Source organism: Pinus tabuliformis, chromosome 9, assembly GCF_031772625.1.
Source record: "Pinus tabuliformis cultivar Carrire ecotype Pingquan chromosome 9, CPIR1, whole genome shotgun sequence".
NCBI classification, from domain to species: Eukaryota; Viridiplantae; Streptophyta; class Pinopsida; order Pinales; family Pinaceae; genus Pinus; species Pinus tabuliformis.
This window is the reverse complement of record NC_142307.1, coordinates 1,580,956,248-1,580,982,242: the sequence shown is the minus strand read 5'-3', so window position 1 is coordinate 1,580,982,242 and position 25,995 is coordinate 1,580,956,248. Positions and strand designations below refer to the sequence as shown.

Sequence of the window (25,995 nt, the reverse complement as noted above, 5' to 3'; positions counted from 1 at the left end):
AGATTGAGATATGCTCCTGCTACATGCAATGGTGAATGTAGTTTCCTGTCCCACCTGGAATCAATAATTTTCCATATAGGGAGATATTTAGATTCATTTCCCTTATAGAAAGTCTTGATGGCCTCTTTGGCCCTGTCCATGCCCTCATAAATATATCCCATTGCAGGTTTCTCTCCATCCATCAATCTCAAGACTTTCACAAGGGGCTCAGTGACGCTGACAATCTCAGTGACTTTGTCCCACAAACTATCAGCAAAGATAGATGTTTTCATAGACATTGCTTCTGGTTTTGTGTTATCTTTCCAGAATACCCATTGCTGGCTACAAAACATTCTTCTCAAAGCTTGGTACTCATACAAAAGGTTTTGGAGGGAAAGAAAGCTTGTAGCAAACCGTGTGACAACTGGGAGGCTAAGCTCACCCTGTGTGAATTCCCTCGTAAGGTTCAACACCCAAGCATGATTATAAATATACTTGGTAATATGCTTGCATTCTTGCACCCACTCCAACTTCCCAATGTCCTCTAGCATCAAGTCTATGCAATGGGCAGTGCATGGAGTCCAAAAAATGGTGGGATATTTGGCACAAAGAAACCTTCCAGCTGCCACATAATTTGCTGCATTGTCAGTGATTACTTGGACAACATTTGCAACCCCAACTTCCTCCACCACATCACCCAACAATAAAAAATTCAAATGTGCATCTTTTACATTTGCAGATGCATCAATGGATTTTAGGAACATGGTTCCTTTAGGGCAAGCTACAACAAAATTTATTATTGTTCTACCCCTTTGATTTGTTCACCCATCAGACATAAATGTACAACCTGTAAATTTCCATGAGCTTTTAATGCTCTCCAATTGTTCCTTGACACACCCAAGCTCCTCATCTAGCTCTTTCTCCCTAAGTGCATTATAAGATGGGGCTTTGTATCCAGGGTCAGCACATGCAATGGCATCCACCATGGGGTGATAAAAATAAGACTTTGCATAGTTGAATGAAAGACTGTTATGGTACCAAAACCTCCTCACTGTCATATCTGCTTCCTTCCTCTTCTTATCATTGAAACTGTCCAGGTTGGTTGAGATCCTGGAGTTGTACGAGGACTGAAGAAAGAAGTGGTTATACACCTGTTTGCCACAACACTTGAAGAGGAGTTACCGATACCTGGACTTTGAAACTGTGTTTCACTCTGAGATGAAGATCTACCTATCCCAACAATTTCATCCTTCCTTCTTGCCCTCTTAGAACTTTCTTCTTTAATGGATTCCAAAGCGGCTACCATTTTAGTAGTGACTCCATTAGGGCAACTTTGGCAACATCCCACACCATTCCCAGGAATTCTGGCTAGGTGGTATTTCAGCCTGTTTATGCCTGCATGCATTGTGGCATTGCAATAATTACACTTGATATTGTGGTCATTACCGGGAATGATTCATTGACCATGTGCCCATGCTGGATCACGAGATTGTCTGAAACCCTTTGGTGGCATGGTGACAAAATTTGGAAGAAAAAAAATAAATTAAATTCTTTTTTGGTTTTAATTTTTTTTTTTGGTTTTGATTTTTTTTTAATTTGCAATTTTTTCTGGTTGTGTGCCTGAGAAACTCAACGACAGGCAGGGCCAAACAAAAAAAATTTGCAAACATAAAAAAAAATTAAAAACAAAAAAAAAACAAAAATGAATACATGGAAAACATTCTAACTAGGCTCATGAAGCCTACTTGAAGCTTAGTTTGATCCGATGAAGCCTCCTTTAGCCTCCTCTAATAACTCCTTCATGCTCCTTTAGCTTCACTCTCAACACTCACACAAATTAGCCAAACACTCAAATGACAAGTGAATGAGAAATGGAAGGGAGAGAGGTGCTTACAAAGCTTTTTTCCCTCCAATTTCCCTTTTCCTCCACCTCATTTCCAAAAAAGAAAAAAAATAAAATAGAAGTTCGAATTTTTGGACGGTTTGTGGGTTTTCATGCTTGGAGGGTCTTATACAGGTCCGATGCGGGTTTCATGGGCTACTTGCAGGTTTGATGTGGGTAGCCGGGTCTTATACAAAACCCGTCGGGTCCAGGTCTAGACCGTGGGTTCTATGTGGGTGACCCAACCCAGGCATAAACCCACCCTTACCCGTGGGTTTAAAACGGGTCGTGCTTCATTGGTCTATACATCATTGGTCTCGCTAGCATTGAGCTTAGATCTTGTGGAGAGATGGAGTTGTTAGTGAAGGCCTTACTATGTGACAATGCTGGTTGATATGATGCTATATAGATGGGTTATCAATCTGACTCTTCTTATGAGAATTCTTCAGATTGAGAATGACCAAGTACCATTATGAATACCTCCCTAGTTAAGAGGGAGTGTTGAAAAATGTAACTAGGTTCGGTCTTCATAATGACATGTGTAATTGTGATTTTATGTAATTGATGTAAAGAAGAAAAAATAAAATTATTATTGTAATGCTTGTCTCATGGGTTTCATGAGCAAGGAATTTTATTTTTAGTAATGGCTCCCATTGTGAGCCCTTAGGATTGGTCATAAAGTCAAATTGAGTCAATGTCATGTATGAAGGACCCTTCTTGGGCATGTTACATATTTGTATAAGTCATTAAAAGAGTCAAAAGACCCTCCAAGACAAGCACAAGCATTTCCTAGCAAGTCAGCCTTAAATAAAGTAATGAAACCTCTCCAAAAGACATGTTGGCCTAGCTCACTGTCAAGTCGGATTATTATTATGGGCAACCACTATAAATAGGTAGCTCGACCTCATTTCAGAGAACAAAATTTTTAGTCAAGGTCTGAAGCTACTTAGCAGTGTGAAGGTGATCAAGAAGAAGCCTTATAACCAACGAGGAGAAGGGAAGGAACAACAAGGTCTTTGGCATTGTTTTGGGACTAGTTTTGGGCGAAATAAACTCCACACGCGCGAGATTGCAAACTTGAAGATTGTAGGAAGAAGGCCGAAATATTACAGTCACAGTGAGAGTATTTTGGGTGAAGAACAAGAAAGATCTTAAGCCGAAGTGTCAAGAAGAAGTCTCCTTCTAGAGCAAGGAAGACAAAGGGTCAAAGTTGGTCAAACACATGTGCTAGGGTTTCTGAAATAGAGCCGAGGAATGCAGTGCTAAACCAAGGACCGAAAATCTGAAGTATAACCATGGTACAAATGAAGATAAGCAGTTGGATCAAGTGTTGACTTGGGCACAAAAGAGAAGCAGTGAAAGTGACCTTGTGTCTTGGCCTTGGAGTGGCAAATTGGTCAAGGGTATTGGTCTTGGTATTCATCAATTGAAGTCTCTATAAGAAGAAGAATTTGTTCGGGTTTTCCTCTCAAACGGGAGAGGTTTTGGCCCTGGCTGATAGCCTATATTCTGTGTCTCTTTTCTCTTTATGGTTTATGTTTTGGTAGCTGTTTGATGAAGAATAACACTATAATAACATAAGTAAAAGAAGATCCTAGTCTAAGAAGTAAAAAGCATTCACAAGTAGTTATAAATAGAAGAGAAATCACCTAATTGCTATGCCCTAGATTTCTCAACACTAGGGTATTAGACCATTTCATAAATAAGAGCATCTCCTAGGCATCGGGCTTATCTATCACAATAATGTTCATGAGCATAAACACATCTGAGCATGCAAAAATGTAAACTTTGAGGTCTTTGATGATGCCATGGACTTGAATAGACTTTGAATCAAAACCACACACATTTCATAAACTCCAATTGTTTCATAATAGTGAAAGGTATATCATGGGCAGAAACACCAAATTCAAGATTACAATTATGTAAAAGCAAGTCATTAACTACTAATGTAAGGAAGAATGGTGGGTGCCCCCCATTTCTTTTATCAATATGCATGTTTTGCAAGATTACAAGAGGGTCTTTAGGCTTCTTATCAAAGTTGAAAATTCTTCGTTTGGTTTCTTTGAGTAGCGAACTTGGTCAATTTTGAAATGAGCACAAAAACATTCATTTTAGATAACAAATTCCCCTATGTTGCACGAAACTTCAAAGAACTCGACGTTTCGGGTCGTACCCGAACCCGATGTTTCGGACTCCAAAACTTGGCTGAAACTCAGCCGAAACTCAACCATCTTGTAATCATCTATTAGATTTAATATAGACTTGTTTTTCCTTTTAAATTGTCATCTATGGGTCTTATTCCCTTCTTTCTTGCAAGATAATGTGTATATACATATATGACGTTTCGAGCGGAGTTTCCATTTTTGGGAGGTAACGTTTCTAAACGTACCCATTTCGGAAACTTCGAAACATTTTGGCGTTTCGTGCAACTTAGACATTCCCCAAGTCAACATTCATAGGAACATCATGATTCTTATTGGCTAAAGGAGGACTAGGATTAGCATTCAAAGTCAAAGGTGTGCGTGTCTACCGTTTAGAAGGAGTATTATTGTTAGTTTAGGAATTCACAACTTTCTTATTCTTCCTAGCATATTGAATTTCCTTACCAAACTTGTCCCTTCAATATGTGTGACCTCATTAGGGATACATCTCCTATCAAATTCTTCATGCTATTTGACAAGAATACAAGGATCACCAACAACATTTAGTTTTTCTTCTTCATATCCTTGGACATGGGGACACTCTTCATCCCTACGATTTTCATGACAATAATTCCACCAAGCCAAGCCTTCTTGGTTGATCACATCATTGGGCGCAAGGTTATTAGGAACACTAGACTTAGGTGTAGTCTTAGGAGGTTCTTGGTTCCTTCTTCTTGGTTTATTGTTGAATTGGGGTGTAGGTGCAAAGTTTTGACATGGTACCTCTTTCTTTTCAAGGATTCTCAACCTGTTCATCATGGTTATCTTTCCTTGAAGGATGTCATTAGTCACCTTGTCAAACTTTTGGGCTAAGGATTAAAGCTCATTTTGAAAAGGATATACATGATTCATGGCTCCACACTTGGTCCTTTCCCTAGGATTGAAAATATTTATTTTTTGAAGATAAGAGATTCTCTTCATTGGTAAATGCATACTCTTTGGCATATGCAAGAGTTTTCAGATCCTTTTCTCTAAGGATAAAACCTATTTTTCCTTCAAAGGATTTAGTATATTGCAAGAGAATAACATCCTTAGTAGGTTTAAGGTTCTCAAGGATTTTCTTGACAAGGGATCTGAACCTCTAGTTGAACTCTTGGATATTTCCATTGTCCGTTTTCTTCAGCTCATAAAATTGGGTAACTAAGAGTCTACCGTCTTTCTTGGGTTGCCATGTTTTTAGGAAGGCATCCCTAAGTTAGTGAAAGACTTGAAGCTATCATTAAGCAAGTCTCTAAACCATGATTTTGCACGATCATTCAAGGAAAATGCAAACAATTTCATGACTACATCTTCATCTTCGATCTAGAGACCACTAGTCTTCCAAGAGAAGTCAAGAACATGTTCTTCATTAGTGATGACATCATTGCTGATGAATTTAGGAAACCATTTCTCAAACTTTTCAAGCATCTTATTAGGAATGCTAGTGATGGCTAACATATCCAAGGGATTGAAGGCATTTACAAGCCATGGCTGGGGAGCCATTTGAACTATTGGACGATCGGGAAAGTGAGACTTTACTACAAGATATTCTTGAGGATTCTTCTTCTTATAGTTCCTTGTATTAGAAACTTTCTTCTTGGTTGGAGTTGAGGCTCCTTAACTAGGATGGGATTGTGGAGTTCCTAGATGAGCTCACAACAAATGGCATTGTGATTTGCTCATTAATGAGAGGCTGAAGCATGCATTTCAAATCATGAGGAGGATGTTATAGAAAAATCTAGTAGGACTAGTGCAAAGCCTTAGTAGGAAAAATCCTAGAAGATGTGTAACCTTTGGGAAATTTAGCACTCTCACCTCAACAACGGTTACCTTGCTATTTACTAAGGAAATGGTCCTTACATGGGAGGCTTCTCGGTAAACACTAGAGATCAATTAACACAAGAACAACCCCAGCTAAATGCCCTTTGGGAGGCTTACAATGAGATTTCCTCTTCGAATAGGCTTAGCAAATTAGGGCTTGAGTGGATATGGATAATAGTCCTCGGGTTTTGGCTAAGAAGGGTCATGTTAGTGTTCGGTTAACTTAATTCAACCAATTCACCACAAGGAAAGTCCCAAAAGCAAGAAACCCTAAGGAATTCTATAGTTGTCATAAACCAGGGTTTTAAACTGAGAAAAATTGCAACAATGCAATTAGCTTATAATAGTCACAAAATCAATCTCAAAGATGTTGAAAATGTAGCAATGGAAGGTCTTCTAGCTTGTGCCTTTCTCTCACATGAGTGCATATTCATGAGATAGACTTTAGTTACGATGAATTGATTTCCAGTTTATTGGAATGGTCATCAAGTTTGTATGCATAGTGTTGGAGCTTCAATTCGTTGGAGTCTTCTTCAGTTAGATTATAGGATGAGGTGGCAGTGACAAGTTGAGTTAGAACGAGTTAAGACTTAAGTGTTGGTTGGAGAGAGAATGGGTTGGTTCTCAATTAACTCGCAATCACAACTAGAGTAAATCAAGGAGGACCTTGAGGTAGTCAATTGAGAGCTAGTCCAAGTGTAAATAGGGCTTGCTCTAGTTAACTAGCAAAGGAAACTCGTGACACTAGTGTGAACTATTAATTGAACTAGGCTTCCTTGCATGCATCGAATTCTATCTATAAAGAGAAGGACAAAGGCACAAGATCATAGATCATTCTTTATTGTGGAATGCACATCAACTGAGGAGCAAATTGTGCAAATAGATTTAGGAGCCTGAAGTGCGCAAGGATTTAAGAGCCAGAGTGCGCAAGAATTGTAGAGCAGCGATCAGGATTCATAGAGCAGGTCGAGACTCTCTTCAACAAAGATCACCTGTGCAGGGTCGAGAACAATTGTAGAGCTGAGAATAGTGAGGAGAAGCCTAACACTTTCTCAGTGATAAGTTGTTGGCTACAGTAGCAGTATGAATTATAATAGATCCATTTGCTCAAAGAACAATCAATAAAAGACCACAACAAAGAAAGTAGGTTTTCCCTTTTGGGTTTCTCGGGGTAAAACATGCGTGTCAATTTTGTGTGCATCTATTTTAATCTCCGGTGTTTCTTCTGTAGTTTATTGATTGTTAAGAAACCCTTTATCTTGGTGAAAGTAAATTTGGTTTCATTTTTCAGTTGTCTTGTTTTCAGTAATTCATCCAAGTAGTGCACAAAGTTTCAAGAAATTGACATGGTATCAGAGTAGAGTTTTGCATAAAGACCAACACCAAATTTCTTAGTCAATGAAGAGCGCAGTTCAGTTTGAACGCTTGCACTAGGTTTGAAGAGCATTATTGTCAAGAGCAGTGTGTTGTTCCAAGGATTAAGGTTTGATCACAGTTTAGAGGGAGCTTCGAATTTTTGCTCATGGAAGGAGCGGATGTCAGTGGTGTTGGAAGATAATGGGGTGCTAGAATTTGTGTAGAATCAAATAGTTCCACTCGTAGATGCCCAAAAATTGATCCAACAAAACAAGAATGACACCAAGGTTGAGAGGATCATTCTTGAGGGGGTCAAAGCATGGCTACTTGGGAGCGGGAGTGGGGAGCAATATTTTCAAAAGCTCTCGGGTCGGGAGTGATTTTGGGAGTGAATTTTATATAATATATATTTTATATATTTTGATGTATATATGTCAACAAAAGCATGTAGAATGATGGATTAGTGATAAAGGACATAAAACATGGATTAAACCATATAACATCATTCATCTAGCAGTTATAATCTTCATCAACCATAGGTCCACAAATTACAATTTCTCATTTATATAGCATGTAAGGGTGAACATAACCAAAATAGCATCGAGTGCAATCCGTCTCTGAGCTGAAAATACATTAACAATTAGGCTCTAGATGGCCTCTAACATCCAAAAAAATCATGCTACAAGAAATACATACATATCATCAAAATCATTGCATATCTTGGGATCTGTCATTAATATCACCCTCTAAGCATTAACCTAAGATAGAAAAAACGTAGCATGTCAAGTCAAGATTCTGTTTGAGTTATGGGTACATTTTTAGTAGGGTCACAATAGAGGAGTTCAACAATCAATTTCACTAACATCAAGGTACATAGAGGGCTTGGTGCTCTTGATTAAATATGAGTTCCATAACCTAAAGTACATGTCAAAATCCAACGGAAACATTGTGATCCCCCCAACCCTGAAATCCTGAAAAACTGATAAGTCTGCTGGATTTTGAGTGAGATCTAAAAGTCAACTTTCTCCATATGAAATCCATTGAGGTCGAAACCACTCTCAAACACCCCGAGTCATTTCATGGTAATGTTAAAAATTTAAGTAAAAGGATGAAAATTAAAGATAAAATAGAATGCCACTAAAGTAGGTAAAGATAAAGATGAAAATGAAAGATAAAGATACAGTAGAAAGTAGAAAGCCAAGGAGTGAATTTTATTTTGTGGGAGTGTGCTTCTCGAGTCATTTCATGGTAATGTTAAAAATTTAAGTAAAATGATGAAAATGAAAGATAAAGTAGAATGCCACTAAAGTAGATAAAGATAAAGATGAAATGAAGGATAAAGATAAGGTAGAAAGTAGAAAGCCAAGGAGTGAATTTTTTTTTGCGGGAGTGCGCTTCGGGAGCGGATTTGGGGGGGGGGGCAGGGGGCACTCCCCCGCAGCCTTGGGTTAAAGACCATATTATCCCTGACCTCCATGAGAAGAAGACAACATACGAGATGTGGTCAACAATCTTAGCTTTGTGTCAAGGATTCAATGATGCCAGGAAGCTAGCCTTGAAGGACAAGTTAAGAAATCTCTGGATGAGCAAAGGAGAGCTCATCATTACATACTTTTCCAAGTTCACTAGGTTCAGGATGAGCTAGCTGGAGCGGGAGAGATTGCAGCAAATAAAGACCCTGTGAGTCTTGCGCTACTGGGACTTCATAAGTCTTGCGCTAACCATCAACTAGTGCCTTCTAGCATTAGGGAATATGGAATCAATGAAGAAAATCACTTATTTCTAGGGGCCAAAATAATGATCACTAGTGAAAGAGAAATACTCTTGAATTTCACTTTAAATCAACATAGGCATTTTGCTCCTCTATGAATAAGACCAATTAGGGTTTAGATGATAATTAAAGGTAGACTCAGAGAAGGGTACACTAGTAGTTTTCAATAAGAATACCCTATATTATGAATCAAACCATTCACATTCTACATATATGCATAAGAAAATAGAAAGGATGCTATCCATACCTCATAACCATCATGAAAACCCTAGCATCATTCATCATAAAAAAGCAAACCATCATCTAGTGTCACAAACCCTATAAAATGTTTGACCTCCCTCTTCTATCCATGACACACAAATAGAGAAGAGCAAAAGTTGAAGAGAGAAGTATATCCAATGAATGGGGATGAAGCAAATAACCTAAGCGTTCCCTTTATTTATACAAGCCAAAGACAACTAGGCGCTTAGGTCCAAATTAGGCTAAACTCCCTCAATAACATAAAATAATAATAAGTCAAGATTTAGGGTCACAGGGTAACCCTCAAACTATCCTCAAATAGAATAATTCCTACCAAATTAACCCACATGTGTGAGTAGGAGAGAGAAAGGGTGGGATGTCATCAACATGAGGGCTAGGATAATCCCAAAAATCATGTCTCTAAGCAAATGGTCATGCCTCATCCATTAGGCATGAAGCAATCCTCAAGACTCCTCCAAACGATGAAATAAACCCCCAAATGTGCGAGAGATGCTCCCATGTGTGGAGCGCTAGGGCTAGGAGTAGTGTCATCTCTCTAAGGCATAGTGCGATAGGCCCCCCACAGGGCTATGCCAATATCTCCAAGGTGAAACATAATCAAGCAAGCCTCAATCTCCTAGGTAAGGTGCATGACATCATAAGGGTACATGTTGCGTCATGATGGGTTGGATGCCCCATCTTTATGTAATCAACATCTTGGGGAATATGTGCAGTGTCCAAGGTCCATGGGAGTAACGGAGGTGGATTGATCATTAATATGTCGTCATTATGGTCTGTGTCCACTTGGAAGCTCTGTGATATGAGTTGAGTGTATCTGAAAGAATCTCCCAGGACTTGTATACCTGGATCAAAACAACTCCATGTGTTCCTCAAGCAAATGTCAACATCATAATACAAGGGTCCTCAGAAATATATGAAATAGACCATACTTAATGCCTTAAACAACATTGAGTACTTCGGTTTAGGTCTAACCCTCCTATCTCACACTAGCTTACAATATTATATAAGTTGCAAAGTTTTTATGCTGAGTCATGATATGCTTCTGTAGGGTGCTTCCAGCCCAGGGAAAGGAATTATTCCTAGGTCGACCCATCAATCAGTGGGTGCAAGTGATCAATGACATGTTGTGGGGTCTACTTCATGGAGGATGCCATTGTCTTGTGTCGAGATATGAAGCTCACAACATCCTTTAGTGTTATAATGTGAAGAGGGAGCAATCATGGTGCCCTGATAGGATTTTTTTTTATTTAATTTCTTTTATCCTTGCCACTTTTTTGCATTTTAACATTTGGCTCATGCTTTCTCTTTTCATTCTATTGCAGCGACCTCTTAGGGCAAGGTTTCTAGGTCGCTACTCAAAGGATGAGGAAAATAGGGGACCAATTTGAGCGATAGATAGCGATCAACCCAAAGATGGGATGTGGACAAATGGGGAAGATAGAAGGCAAATTTTTGGAATATTGTTGCCTGGAATCGAACTTGAAAACAAACTAGGTGAGTGTGCCCTCAACTATAGAAAGTTTTCCAAGAAAAAGGTCATCTTACGGCCAAGTGCCTAGGGTGGGGAGATCCAAGTTAATTGTATATATTGTCAATAGATGTCTTCATTGACATCCTTGTTGATCCCATGTTTGATGGGAAGAAGGTGTCCAAGGGTATCCAAAGAATAGTTGAAATAGGGGAGGCACTTGACAAATATGGCAATGGGTTGAAAAAGTGAGGAGGCTTCTACGAACTAACCCCATCTCTCTCCTGAGTGGGTCAAGGCAATCTCCTTTGAGGATTGAAAGGCCAAGTAGGGGTATTTGTCACTCCCTAAGGTTGAAGTTACCATGGTGCATATTTTGTGTAGAAATATTACATTTGTAGATGCTCATAAGGTGCAATGGATGGGTGCCAAGCTCTGGTTGTACAATGGCTCGTGGGACCATTTGCTTGTAGTGGATCATACATTGTAACATGGGGGACTGGGCACCCTATGTACAACCCAATCAACATGTACCAGGCAAGGAACCCAGTTCTCAACTCCATAGAGCAATCATCTTCATGACTATGTCAAAAGTTAAAACCATGCATCTTACCAGAAATGTTATGAAAATGTGTGTGGAAGCATTGTCACTCAAGTATGGAAAGAGATCCTCACTGCTTACTAAGTTAGGTTGGGGGTGAGGCCTCAAATTGAAGTTAGGACCAGTGAACTGGACCCCCAAATTAATATAGGCTGTCGTGATCTCTACGTCACTGCGTCTAAAAAAGTGGAAGTATGATAGACCATTCTTGGATACATTGAAAACCATGACTTTAGTCTTGCTAATGTTTGCCATAGTCTGCTTGAGGCCACAGAAATTGGCGAGGGCATCAACCTACATTTGAAGGCCCTTGGAAAAGAAGGACTACATCATCTGTGAACAAGACAAAAGAAATCAAAACATGATGTAAAAGACAACTATCATCTGCATGTGTGTGTTTCCTGAAGTGTGTCTGTAGCTGATCAATGTAGATCTCAAACAAGGCTGATGTAGATCCCAAAAGAAGTCAGAAAGACCTCATGATGCATTAAACCGATCAATAACAGGCTTACGTAGCCTCATGATAGCTGTGATCAGAGACTTGGATGTGCCATTGAGTTTCTATTCTCACTGCTTTTCTGCTTTGATTTCTTCTATTTGCTAAACTAAGGTATGCATTAGAATGGAACAACCCCAAACGGTTGGTTTTTATGTTTTAAAATCTTAGAGGATCTATTTCAGTGGTAAGTTGTTGGTGATGTGTAGCTTTTGATTGTTTTCTTTATCTAGTGTTCTTCTAGTTCCATTCAATGTACAGGTACATTTAACTGTTGTTGTCCTCTCGCTTGTCACTTACTGAACATAGCAATCCAGGGAATTGCCTGGCATGAGGACATCTGACACCGTACTCCTGTATTTTAGTTTGTAACTTGTTTGGAACATTTAACATTTTATGAGAAAATTTGGAGCTAAACTCTTATTTTGAATTTCACTTTTCAAATAATATGGCGATGCAAAACAATGAAATGCATTTTTATTGCTGTTACCTTTTAGCTTTCTGCTACAGTTTTTCCTATATTTCTCCGAGCAAAGGGTGAATGTCAAATAAAAAGCAAATTTGTTTTCAGTTCCAATTTTTAGTTTTCTTGCAAATGGCTTGATTCCTGTGCAATTTTTCTCTAGTTCGACTGGCAAATTACATGCTTTATGATGCTCTGTTCCTTTCACTCATAATTATTAAACCAGTCTAAAAATTAAGGATGGAGGCCTAGCTTGTCCCATCACTGCTTATGCCACCTCTAGAGGGGGATCCCTATTGTGGGTCTGCTTGGTCCTTAAATATATTGTAGGCTGCCCAATCAGAGAGGTTTTGGTCATAGACCAATGGTATCTGATCCTTCTGAATCATTTGTAACCCTAAAACAGAGAGTACCCTAAGAAATTTTTTATTATCCTATTAATAACAAGTTTGGTCTTGTGCTTTATGTCATTTTGTGTAATATTATATTCAAGGTAGGTGGCTCCAGATGGGGCCATGTGGATATGGGTGTAAGACAGATGGTCGCATTCCTTTCGAGTGATTGCCGCCTTGGGGTACAGGGGATGCATGTGGTTCGCTAAAATTAGTGTCCACATGGGTTTATGGCATTAGGATTGAGCCTTGAGTGTGTTCAACAGGAATGCTAACTTCTCCTTACTGTTGTTTTAAAAAACTCTACTGTAAAACTATTGGTACCCTTAAAAACCTTTAAGTGGGGTGACAGGGGTTTGTGCAATACCGAATCTACTGTTAATGTAGCTTATTACATTTTGTGTACTATTCTTCAAGGATTGTGGAGGAACAGCTTCTATGTCGGCTCATAAGTAGCATTAACTAAGCTATATATGAAGCCTACTTGGTCAATGCCATGAGATTTCCTGTGAACATTGGAACTTGCCATTCAGGTCATTACTGCTTCTAGTAAACCATCCATCATCATAAATCTGGAGTATCTTACTTGTGTAATAAAACAGCAGTTGTGCAAGGGTTGCTTGCTTCTCAAAATACAATATTAGGCTCATTCATGTTAATACTATTTGAATGCTGTCATTCTTAAGCTCACAACTGCCTTAGCTGGAACTTGGTTTCATGTGTATTTTGTAGGTATGTGCCATTGAAGACATGTATCTCACGATTAGCTGAGAATGGCTCCGGAGGAGGTTGGACCAAATGGCCTCAACGCTTGTATACTCCTCCTGACCGATTGCAGGGTGTAGATATGGAAGCATACATATCAAAGGATGAGGTGTTTACTGCAGAAGCAGGATATTGGAAAATGTTTGTGAAAAACAATTTACATAGGCTTGGCTGGAAAGTACATAATGTTCGGAACGTTATGGATATGAAAGCAAATTTTGGAGGGTATTTACTTCAATTATGCTGTTTTTTGAATTTTTATACGAATGTTTTTTTGCAAAGTGACTATTACTTTATTCTTTTTTCTATTTGTCATGGAAGAACTCTTTTGTGTTAGTATAGATGAATAGTCTTCAAGGGAAAGTATAAATCCAATTCATGGTATTTGTAGTCAGAACACAATTACTAGTTTTTGTGTGTTTGAGAGAGAGAGCTTTTGAGTTTACTGATGCTGCATCCTATTTCTAATTGGTCCTCAATAACAGGTTTGCAGCTGCTCTAATAGCTGAAGATGCTGATTGTTGGGTAATGAATGTGGTTCCTCTAAGTGGACCAAATACATTGCCTGTGATTTATGACCGTGGTCTGATTGGAGTTGCTCATGATTGGTATCCACTCTGACTTGTAGCTTTCCCAACCAAATATTTAGAATAGGTTCTCTTGAAATCTGCATATTGAATAAATGTAGAGGTGCTTTCAATCCTTTTAGATCCAAAGTTTAATATTATCATGCATGATACTCTTGCAGACAGTAACGCGAATGTTTAGAACTGAACAATATTAAAACTTAATGAATGAGTCCAATTATTCTTCATAATAAGTAGAGTAGTCTTTTAGGGTCATCCATTTCAGTTAAGAGAACTAGTGTTTGTTTTGTTACAGTTACGATTACTCAGATTTTAATAGAGTTCATATTCAACCACGGAAATTTTGTTAAAGCTTGCGTTCCTGCTCCATAAAGCATCTATGCATACTCTTTATAGTGACTTTTGAGGTAAATATTTTACAGAACGAGACAGGTCATCTTGGCAAGATATATATGTTTGTCTCTGATCACTGTATTTATAGAAGTCCGATAAATACCTTCCATAAGGGCTGATGTAGGAGCATCTACCAGTTAAAGCCATTTTGATCCTCTTAGGTTAAATCCATTTACCAAAGGAAGTTGGTTTCCTTAATTCTATTTAAATTGTAACATTTCTTAAGTTTAATCTAGAAGAATCTATATTGTTAGAAAGGATAGGATGAGTGTCATTTGATAGCTATGTTAAGGGATAGATTTAGCCAATTTTGGAATTTGTTAGATAATTCAGTGAAAGAGATTGAATTTGTTGAGTTGGGTACGAGAACTTTATGTAGTAAAATTTCAACGTAGTTTAGAGGGTTAGAGAGAGCGTTTTCTGAGTTTGATGAGAGAGTGAGCGTGAGAAAAGAGGAAGACTGCAATTATTGCAATTCCCAGAACCATATCGTAGAGTTTCTTGATAATAAAGCCAATAATCTTTATCGACAATATTATTGAAAGTCTTCAATTCATGAAGAGACTAAGGTGACATTAAATAAATATATATATGCCCGGCGGGTTTATTTAGTTCTCTATATTAACTAGATCACCAATTACAGTTGTCACCACGGTATTTTTTAGCCACGACTATTTTAAAAATACCGTAAGTTAACTCAATAGTAAGATAAATGCGATTTATATTATATTTATGTATTAATGTAAACATTTATAAGTTCACTAGTTAACTAAATAGTAAATCGTGACATAAACCTAAATTATATTATATTTTATATATTAATGTAATATTTCATATGACTTGTATATATAATTTATATATAAATAAAATAAATATAAAATTTGATATCATGAGATTTAGTATAAAATATATGTATTATAAATATTATATAGATATAGATATTTATAATTTTTTAAGTTTTAATATATATATATATATATATATATATATATATATATACACTCAATAGTGAGATAAATGTGATTTATATTATCTTTATATATTAATATAATCTTTTATATTACATGTATATATAATTTATGAATTATTTAATTATTATCATATAAATAAAATAAATATGAAATTTAATATACATAACTTATTATAAAATATATGTATTATAAATATTATATAGATATAGATATTTATATATTTTTTAAGTTTTAAAAATTGTAAATATATATTTTATATTTATTTGTACTTATCATTTCTTGTCATAACCGGATCTTGGTTTTTCCAAAAGTTGGCGGATTCATACCTGGATCCACATCCGAATCCTTATAACTTAACAATTCTGTAATCATCCCCTTCCGTATTCAAATTAATATATATGCTGGGTGTTTCTTTGTGTTTTTATAAATGAAATGAAATTTTAATGTCCACGAGACTAGATATAGTCTATGGGACCACTAACTTCCCTGCTTTTTGCCTTTTGCAATTCAATCCTCTTATTATTCAAATTAATGATGAGCTGACCCAACCTTCTAATAGGCCCCTCACTGAAAAGATAATGCCAAGGAACTAATGTTAACACACTACTGCAACTGTCTCTGATGTCTTTGAAAGCATCACATTCCAAAATGAAATGTTTTTTTGATTCCACTGCCCCAGAAGTGCAAAAAGTACAATCACGTTCTTCCCAAGCTTCTTTAGGTCTTTTCCACCAACCTGTTTCACACTGTAGCTGATACGAGTTAGTTCTTAATTGAGCAATAAGAATCTTTGCTCTCCATGGAATGTTAGCTCCAGTGTACTCTTTTTGTTGGAGATCACAAGTGGGGTTAAATTCTTGAACGTAGTACTTCTTCTTTCTACCCAACTCTTTTCCCCATATACTCTTACTAAACTTCTCCATAACGGAACTCTTTAAATCCTTGCTATTTGTGACATGCATTGAGGTAAATATTCCATTTTTGCATCCATTTGTTGTTTTGCCTCATCCATGATTTCTTTCTTTTACTCATTCCTTCATTGAAGATAACTTTAGGCCATCTACCTTCTCCCATTTGTTCAATTCTTTGTAGATACCTTATGAGACGCACGATAGCAATTGCTTCGATGGAAGTTTCTCTTGTTGCACTCAACATTATCTCATAAGAAACCAAACTTTTTATTTTAAACTTGCTCATGATCAAGCGTTTTTGGATTTTCTTAATTTGCTTCCATTTTGAAACAGGGATGTTGCTAGCCCTTAATTCACACCCATATAATATCATTGGACAAACTAGGAGCCCAAAAAACACTTTAATTGTTTTCCAATCCCATAACTCTGCGTCTCTACATCTGTTTTGAAGAGCATATAATGCTTTCCACCCTCCTAAAATTCTCTTCTTTCTGCAGTGCTCCCAATTTAAGCTTCTTGTTGAAATCAATCCCGAGGTACTTAAATTCATTTACTTCTTCAAGAATGTTGCCTTCAAAGACCAACGTATGCTGGCTCTGCTTCTTTTTCTTTGAGAAAATCATTATTTTGGTCTTGCTGGTATTGAATTGCATCCCCACTGCTTTACAAAAATGCTCAAGGGCATATAGATGCATCTGCAATCCTTGGGCCGATTTAGCAATCAATACAAGGTCATCACCATATAAAAGAAGCTTTATCACAAACTCCCCCAACCGAACACCAGCCCCACCTTGCAGATTTAGCCACTCTTCCAATTTATCAATATATAAACCAAAAAGAGTACGGGATAAAGGGCAACCTTTCTTGACTCCGATGTCACTTCTAAAGCTTTTTGAAATGCCTGCTGAAGTTCTAATTTTGACTTTCACCTCTTCATAAGGCCTATTGACAACAACTCTATAATGCAAATGAATTTCAAGTTCTTCCATTCTACTCCACAACTTATCTACAGGGACCGTGTCAAATAACTTTTTGAAGTCAACAAAGCAACGAAATACTTCTTCTTTTCCCTCCCAAACCTTTTCAATAATGTGTCTCAACGTGATACCGTGATCTACTTAGAATGTTTCAGCCCAAAACCTGCTTGCCCTTTTGCCCTCTTTTCTTTGACTTCCGCCCATTTACTGATTCTATTTTCTACCATGCTGCTGAAGAGCTTTGCAAACAAAGGATTGATCATAATGGTTCTATAATTGGAAGGATTATTAATGTCTCCACTTTTAAAAAGGGTTATTCCTATACTAGTTGTCCAATCTCTTGGGAATCCTTGCCGAATGACGGGGTATAGCAATTATGATTGTTATAGTATAGACCAAATCAAATTTTTGTATTGTGGTGAGAAGAACAGATTTGTCGTAGGTGAATGGTTCTAGGTTCAAGATCTAAGTCTACAATTCAAAGTTTAAATTCATAGAACCTCCAACTACAGTGCATTTGAAGGGTTTCAAATTGGACTGCATTAGTTTTTGTAACCAATGTTCAACAAGATTGGATTTTCATTTCAAGAGATCCATCAATCGATAGAGACGTAATACAAAAGTTCATCACAAATTTCTGTCATCCAGATCAGTGGAGGCATCTAGGGTTAAAATTACTTTGTTCAACAAAAGTTTGTGGAGTGGAGTTGTCTACTGGATTTTGGATTGAAGTTATGAGCCAGACCATAACATATTCGGTGTGGACCTCGCCACAAGTTATAACCATCATCCGGATTTCAAATTAGTTTACATATCCAGTTCACGAGATATCTGGGTCCGAAAGATATCTTAATTTATAATGGTGAACAAATTCTAGATATCTGGATATCCTCATCTGGGCCCTTGGTCATGGCATGCCCATCAAGTAGTGCCAAGACTAACTTGGTAGGATGCTGGGTCCACTGGCACATCATCATGAATTCTCAATGCTAGGCAAGAGAATGTTGATTTTTGGTAGCATCAGATGTGCTCCAGCCATGAAAATTGGTGGAGAGGCTAAGGCACATGAGATCTCCAAGACCCAGAAATCGTTTGGAGAAATTCCACCCAGATGGAGAGATATTAAAATAATTAATATTTCTAATGAGACCCTAAGTCGAAACTTAGGAAAATTAAAATATTAATGTGTATTAATATAATACGGGTGAGAAAGTTCTAAATAACGAGGATCAAGCCAGATCCCGTTGAATCATCAACAGGAAAAGTATAAGAGGAAGCTGGAGGGTCAGTTGGAGACACACCAAGAAACCAAGAGAGATCAGTCAGTTTGATTTTCTGGGGTTGGGTTTGCTAAGGAAATCGAACAAGTGATCAGTTGCAGTGAGGGGCAGCTTGGCAAGAGGCCGAGGAATACATATCAGAGAGGCAGTAGAGTGTCGGAAGAGGCAGCGCAGAGCCTAGGAAGGCTGACGCAGAGGCAACAAGGTTTGACGCAGAGGCTAAGGAGGCCAGCGCAGAGGAGGCAGAGGACCAAAGGAGCTGACGTAGAGGCCATAGAGGCTGACGCAGTAGACGTAGAGGGCTTCAGAGGCTGCATTGAGGTGATTCAGTGGGATATATTGAGAGTAGATTAGTCGGAAGAGGGTGACGCAGTTCTGAAGAGGGTGACACAGTTCCAGAGGAGTGCGTGGAGCAGCTTTCGCTGTCCAGCACAAGGAACAACCGCAGTCACTGTAGGATTGTTCATCCGACTGCTGATTTGTTCACAGATAGAGGTATTGCTGCCAAGGATATTCTCTGAAGGGTGAGCCATTTCTGGCACCCTAGTTGTATTCATAATCTGCTTAATAATAAAACCCTCTATATGCTGCACCAGTTTTCCACCATTGGGTTTTTCCGGGGACGATTGTCCAAAAATAACTGCCCCTTGTGTTGTCTAAGTTTATTTCAGTTGTTGATCTGTATATTTGTGAATGTTGCATTTGTGTTTACTTCGATATTTATGCATTTAAATAACTTGTTAATGCCAAGAACAAGTAGGAGATAATAAACCAGAAAATGCAGTAGGGGTTTCTGATGTTTTAGATTCAGGAATTTTCATAGAGTAGCCCAACATTTTGGCCCTTGCGGGTGCTCTGGGATGTAAATCAACTACTCAAGTCATGAAAAGATCCAATGCTCTGCCAAAAGTGGGCAACGCTGCTTTTTCTAAGTCATCATGTTCTTTAGAATGTAATGTGTGGCCTACCCATCATGTGGAGTAGGGTGCCCTCAAGGCCTCTGCTGCTCAAAACCCCTTGGAACTATTGAAAAGTGTAACTAGGTTCGGTCTTCATAATGACATGTAATTGTGATTTTATGTAAGAGATGTAAAGAAGAAAAATAAAATTATTGTAATGCTTGCATCATGGGTTTCATGAGCAAGAGATTTTATTTTTAGTTGAGGCTCCCATTGAGAGCCCTTAGGGATATTGTCATCTAGTCATAAAAGTCTAAAGAGTCATTGTCATGTAATGAAGGCATGTTACACATTGTAAAGAGTCATACTTGTCTTTGTAAGTAACCCTCAAAGGCCTTGTCACTAGCCCTCACTCAAGTCAGCGTACAATGAAGGGATAATTCTAGAAAGGTGAACTTGACCTACTCCAAGAGATCATGTCGGCTTAACTGCCATGGACAAACGACTATATACTAATGCTCGTCCTCATTTGGTAGCAAGCAATTCGGTGAAGTTAGTCTATAATAAGAAGTGTGCAATACATCTTAGAAGAAGCCTCTAAGCCAATGAGGAACAAAGGAAGTTTAGCGAAGGAGAGAGGCATCATTAAGGATTGTTTTGGGCATAGTATATCCTCACATGTGCGAAGGTTGCAAGTTCAAAGTTGGCAAGGGAAGATCGAAGATTGCAGTCATCTAAAGTATTCTTGTTTGAATAGAAATCTTCGCTGAAGGAAGCTGAGTAAGATAGAGAAAGAGTCTCCCTCTTGAAAAGGCTATTCAAGGAACAAATTTGATCTAGGGTTTCTACTGTCAAGAAAAAGGGTAGCAGAATGACAAGGAGAGGCCGAAAATTCTGAAGGAAGCCGAGAAGGAGAAAAGGAAGAGCAGTGTTGGAGAGGAGGCTAGTGACTTGGTCTTGGGAGGGCTCTAGTGTCAAGGGTCTTTGTTATGTTCTTGGTATTTGTCAATTGAAGATCTATAAGAAGAATTTCGTTTGGGTTTTCCTCTCAAAGAGTGAGAGGTTTTGGCCCTGGCTGACAAGCCTATATACTGTGTCTCTTGTCTCTTTATTGTTCATGATTTGGTAATTGTCTTAATGAAAAGAACACAATAATAACTCAAGAAGAGAAGATCATAATCAAGAAGTAAAAAGTCTATCACAAGCAATTACAATAAGTAGATAAATCAACTATCTATTGATGCCTTAGAATTCTCAACATGTTTTCAGAGCTAAGGTGCTAAAATCAAGGAGGGGCATCTAATCAAGGAGACACACAGGGATTGAGTTTCAAGAAAGGGATCAAAGTGAAACAAAGAATACCAAGCAAGAGATCAAGATCTTCATCATACCAAAACCCTAGATTGAAGAAATATACTTTAGCAAGAATCTTGGAATCATCATCAAGGAGGAAGCAGAAAGAAAGACCAAAACCATAGAAGCATTTCCGAGATCATCACTCATCCATCATCTAAGGAGTGGAAGTTTTTTTTAAAAGACTAAGGAATGGTAGATCGAAGAACATTGTCATCATCTTCAAAAGGGTTTGTAAAGCAAGCTCTCTCTCATCAAAGAATCTTTCAAGGAGTAGTCTTCTACTATCTGTATCACTATCAAGATTAAGAAGGAAGCAAGTGAAGAAAGCAACATCTACTCAAGTAAGTATATGACTTCATCTGAATCTATCAAAATGTCTTTTTGCAAGGAGAGCAACAAATTAGTTAGGGCTTCAAACTTTCTTGCATGGAAGAAAAGAACATATCTAAACCTCATTGAGAATGAAGTCATGGATCACATCAAGGGTTCAATAACCTAACCTCCCACAGAAGATACTCAAGCACTTGCTAAATTCATGAAAGGGGAAGTAAAGGCCCAGAGTATTCTCATAGAATCCTTCAAAGACTCTCTCATCCCATCTGTATCAAATTTAGACACTTCAAAAGCAATATATGACAAATTGGTAGAGTTGTTTTCCGTAAGTACTGCAAGAGAAGTTATCTCTCTAAAACAAGAACTCTACAAATTGAAGATCTCAAAGGAAGAAGGAATAACCTCATATTTTATGAGGATTTTAGAAATAAGAGATCAACTTCAAGATCTGTGCGAAATAATGTTTGCCAAAGAAATGACCATTTTAGTACTAAATGCACTACTAGAGGAATGGGGCAACTTCACTTCACGTATCTATGGGAAGAAAGAAGCCACTCCTTTCTAGGATCTATGGTCATTATGCAAGATTGAAGAAACTAGACTGAAGGCAAAAATTGATGTGGGATCAAATGAGCAGAATCAAGCATATGCTGCTATGACAATAAGAAAAAGGAAGTTTGGTAAATTTGGTCCTCAAAAGAAAAAGAAGAACATGGCTAAAGTTCAGTACTATGGATGTCAATAATATGGGCACTATAGAAGAGGTTTTCCTAAACTTGAAAGGGACAATAACAAGAGAAACAAGGAAAAAACCCATATTACTGAAGAAGTGGAAAAACCTGAGATGAAGAAGCCTAAGGAGGAATTGAGAGATCTCTACTATGACTGAGATAATCTCCTTCTCTAAAAGGTACTCTTATGTGGTGTAAATTATAGAGAGGCAGCTTTGTAAATAAGATAGGATGCATCATATTAAAGAATGACATCATAGTAGAAGCATTAGAAGTAAGAGCTTGTGACATAGGTAACATGAAGGATGTCTGGGACAAAATCTGCAAGTATGTAGGATATAGCTCTTGGAAACCTCACTAAAAGCTCAAGAGATACTCATGGAAAAAGGGAGAAGTCATCTAGGAAAAGGGTCATCATACATCTATCAAAAAGAAACATTTGTTGATAGGGATACTTTAGATCCTCAAGATTCTCTGATGGAATCTTCATTGAAAGGATCACCGATCATAAGGGGAAGCAAGTGTTTCATCAAGAATTCCAAACTTGTGGAATTCATGGATGATGGTATGATGACATAACAATGAAGCATATCAAAGAAATGAATCTCCTTCATTCAAAGGACGCTGCTATAGGAAGTTCGGATGACCCATAGGAAAGATGAGGTATGTATGCTTACATTTGATATTATGGGAGTCATGTCATATGGTTGCAGACAACATCCGAAACAGTGTTTTCAAAACCGTTTTAAAAAACCGGTTACCGGTCTAACCGGCCAGTTAGCAAGGCCGCCGGTCTAAACCGGCCAAAAAACCCGGTTGGAAGGCCCCCTTCGCCTAGTTTTTGCCCTAATCGGTGAAAAACCGGCCGGTTCCGTCCTAAACCGGCCGGTTTTAGGCATGCTCTTCAAACGAAACAGTTTGTAATCAACAGATCACCTGTGTTCCTTTGTGCAGGATCTAGGGTTAATTCAGGCACAAACTCAGCTATCTAAGAGGCATCACTCGGATGTTGTGTTGTCTTGTTCTGAATCTCAAAGAACTCTCAAGCTGAACTTTGCATGAACTTGAACCATGGAACCAAAGGGTATGCTCACAAATGTGCATGATCATTTACAATAAATTTGTGAATTTTGTGTTAACAACTAATAACTCATGTGAGCATTAACCGCCATTACAATATTTTTTCTTTTTCTTCTGGAGCATTGTTAGAGGTTCAATTATCCTCATTTTATATTTAACTGCTTTTCTTGTAGAAAGAGTCAAAGTTGACAAACTCTAAGGCTTAAATAAGATTACAGTTGTCTTCATTATTATGTGCAAACTCCATTGCTTCCTGCACGAAAGTATATCTTTCTTTTAAACTAATTATTTCTTTCAATCTCGTGTATTTTTTAACATGATACTTTGGATCCCATCTTTTTTCTTTTTGGTAAATTTATGTTGCCTAGCTTAAAAGACATTCCCACGATGTTGTATGTGATCTTTAAACCCCCTGAATAACAATCAAACTTCCTCTTAAGCTGGTGTTCCCCCAAATCCCAAGTGCCCACAATTATGCTTGTTTTTGTACAATTTTGAAATAAAACACCCCATGTGACTCCATATTCCTTTGGAATGTCCTCCCTCAAGCATTCTCACCTTGTCCCAGTAATTGAAAGCTTAAAATGTCATGTACATCTTCAGAATTACGAGTGACTTTTTTATCTGTAACATTTCTCCCTTTGCACTTAAAATGCCTTAGCATTTTTTTATGGTTGCTTTAACATCACATTACCGGTCCTTGCCAAACAGACGGTAAACTTCAAATCTAGGAAAGGTTTCGTTTCCACTTCTATTGTCATTGGTGGCATTGGTACTGAGGTTGCAAATCAGGCTGAGGCATCCTCAGACTCTGAACCAGATGATGTCTATGTAGCTCCTGATGATGATCCTGTGTCTAGTAGTGGTGATGAACTTGATGATTGATCATGTGTACACTGTAGACTTGTAGTAGGACTGTAGGCCAATGGCCTCATAGCTTGCAACATTGTTTTTGGACTTTATAGGCCATTTAGAGCCTCATTTCTTATGTATTTTGCTATTTTGTCGATGATATGTATTGCACTCGGTGCCATTTTGATATATTCACCTTTACATGGTATTTAAATGAGCAAACTTTGCATATTTTGTCTCTATTGGCTTGGAATCATGGTTTTACATCTTAAGAATAGTTTTGTTTCATTAAAAATTAATTATTTAATGTTTTTTTTAAAACCGGTTCGTTTAGACCAAACCAGTCCCGGTTAGACCGGTTCCGGTCGGTAAACCGGTTCATTAGGTGGACCGGTCCGGTCACCGGTTCCTGTTTTAAAAACATTGATCCGAAAGACGATGAAGATTTGACTATGTTATCTCCTAGAAAGATATGGAGACTTTGACGAAAGTTTGGAAAAGATGGAGACCCTTGACCAATGACAATACATATCTTTAGGAGATGTGTCAACATGTGCGTTGGATGTTGATGCTTACAAAAAGATGTCATGATGAAAGACCATCTCAAAAGTAATTGTGATTTAAGTGTTCATCTCTTATTTTTGAACAAGTATATGGATGGACTTATGCAGGACTGCCAAAAGGAAGAATTGGCGATGTCTTTCCCGAGAACTATGAAGAAGGTTATGAGATCCTTCCAAAGAGGTTAATATGAAGAAGGTAGAATGACATGAAGCAAGACCAGATATAGACTGATAGATCACTTTCTGATGAAAGGAATGATGACATGACTGACTCATGGATAAAAGTGATGGATGGTCTGTGCCCTATGAAGAAGTCCCAAAAGATGAAGACTCCGTGACAAATAAATTCATGACATCGAAGGAAGGAGTTCTTCAAGCAGTTGGTTGTCCCATCATCTCCACCTGAGGAGTTGCTGTAGGTCCCTAATTAAGAGGGAGCCTGGAAACAAGTTTCTTACTTGGAAGAAACTTGGAAATTCCTAAGCCAAGAGGGAGCTTAGGTACATTCCTTATTGGAATTGATATGTCCTCCCTAATTGAGAGGGAGAGATAGACACATCATTCTGGTCTTCACCTTGGAAGACAAAATGGAGGATTGGGTAATCATTTGGCATTTGATGCTCTTTGAGGATGAGATAGGGAATCCAAGATAAGAGTAGTTGTAGAGGACCGATATTCCTTGAGGACTGGGGAGTCCAAGATAAGAATAGTCCTGAAGGAACACACCCTGAGAACCTGAGTGGGGTATGTTCCAGGAGAGAGAATGATGAGAGTGTTTATAAATTATTGGTCTCGTTAGCATTGAGCTCAGATCTTGTGGAGAGATAGAGTTGTTAGTCAAGGCCTTACTATATAACAATGCTGGTTGATATGATGCTAAACAAATGGGTTACCAATCCGATTCTTCTTATATGAAATTATTTAGATTGAGAATGACCAAGTACCATTATGAATACCTCCCTAGTTAAGAGGGAGTGTTGAAAAGTGTAACTAGGTTCAGTCTTCATAATGACATGTAAGAGATGTAAAGAAGAAAAATAAAACTATTGTAATGCTTGCATCATGGGTTTCATGAGAAAGAGATTTTATTTTTAGTTGAGGCTCCCATTGAGAGCCCTTAGGGATATTGTCATCTAGTCATAAAATTCTAAAGAGTCATTGTCATGTAATGAAGGCATGGTACACATTGTAAAGAGTCATACTTGTCTTTGTAAGTAACCCTCCAAGACCTTGTCACTAGCCCTCACTCAAGTCGGCCTACAACAGAGGGATAATTCTAGAAAGGTGAAGTCGGCCTACTCCAAGAGATCATGTCGGCCTAACTGCCATGGAAAAACGACTATATATACTAGTGCTCGTCCTCATTTGGAGACAAGCAATTTGGTGAAGCTAGTCTCTAATAAGAAGTGCACAATACATCTTAGAAGAAGCCTCTAAGCCAGCGAGGAACGAAGGAAGTTTAGCGAAGGAGAGAGGCATCATTAAGGACTGTTTTGGGCATAGTATATCCTCACACGTGCAAAGGTTGCAGGTCTGAAGTTGGCAAGGGAGGATCGAAGATTGCAGTCACCTAAAAGTATTCTTGTTTGGATAGAAATCTTCGCTGAAGCAAGCTGAGTAAGATAGA

General features: G+C 38.0%; 1 protein-coding gene across 1 annotated transcript in view; it reads left to right on the top strand.

The window, feature by feature from the left end:
• LOC149154737 (putative methyltransferase PMT11) overlaps positions 1 to 25,995 on the top strand; it is a 183,321-nt gene that overhangs the window by 132,432 nt on the left and 24,894 nt on the right. Inside the window, exons 6-7 of the mRNA XM_089440773.1 lie at positions 13,403 to 13,660; positions 13,921 to 14,043. Coding sequence (XP_089296899.1) covers positions 13,403 to 13,660; positions 13,921 to 14,043 — 381 coding nt within the window. The remainder of the gene's footprint in view (positions 1 to 13,402; positions 13,661 to 13,920; positions 14,044 to 25,995) is intronic.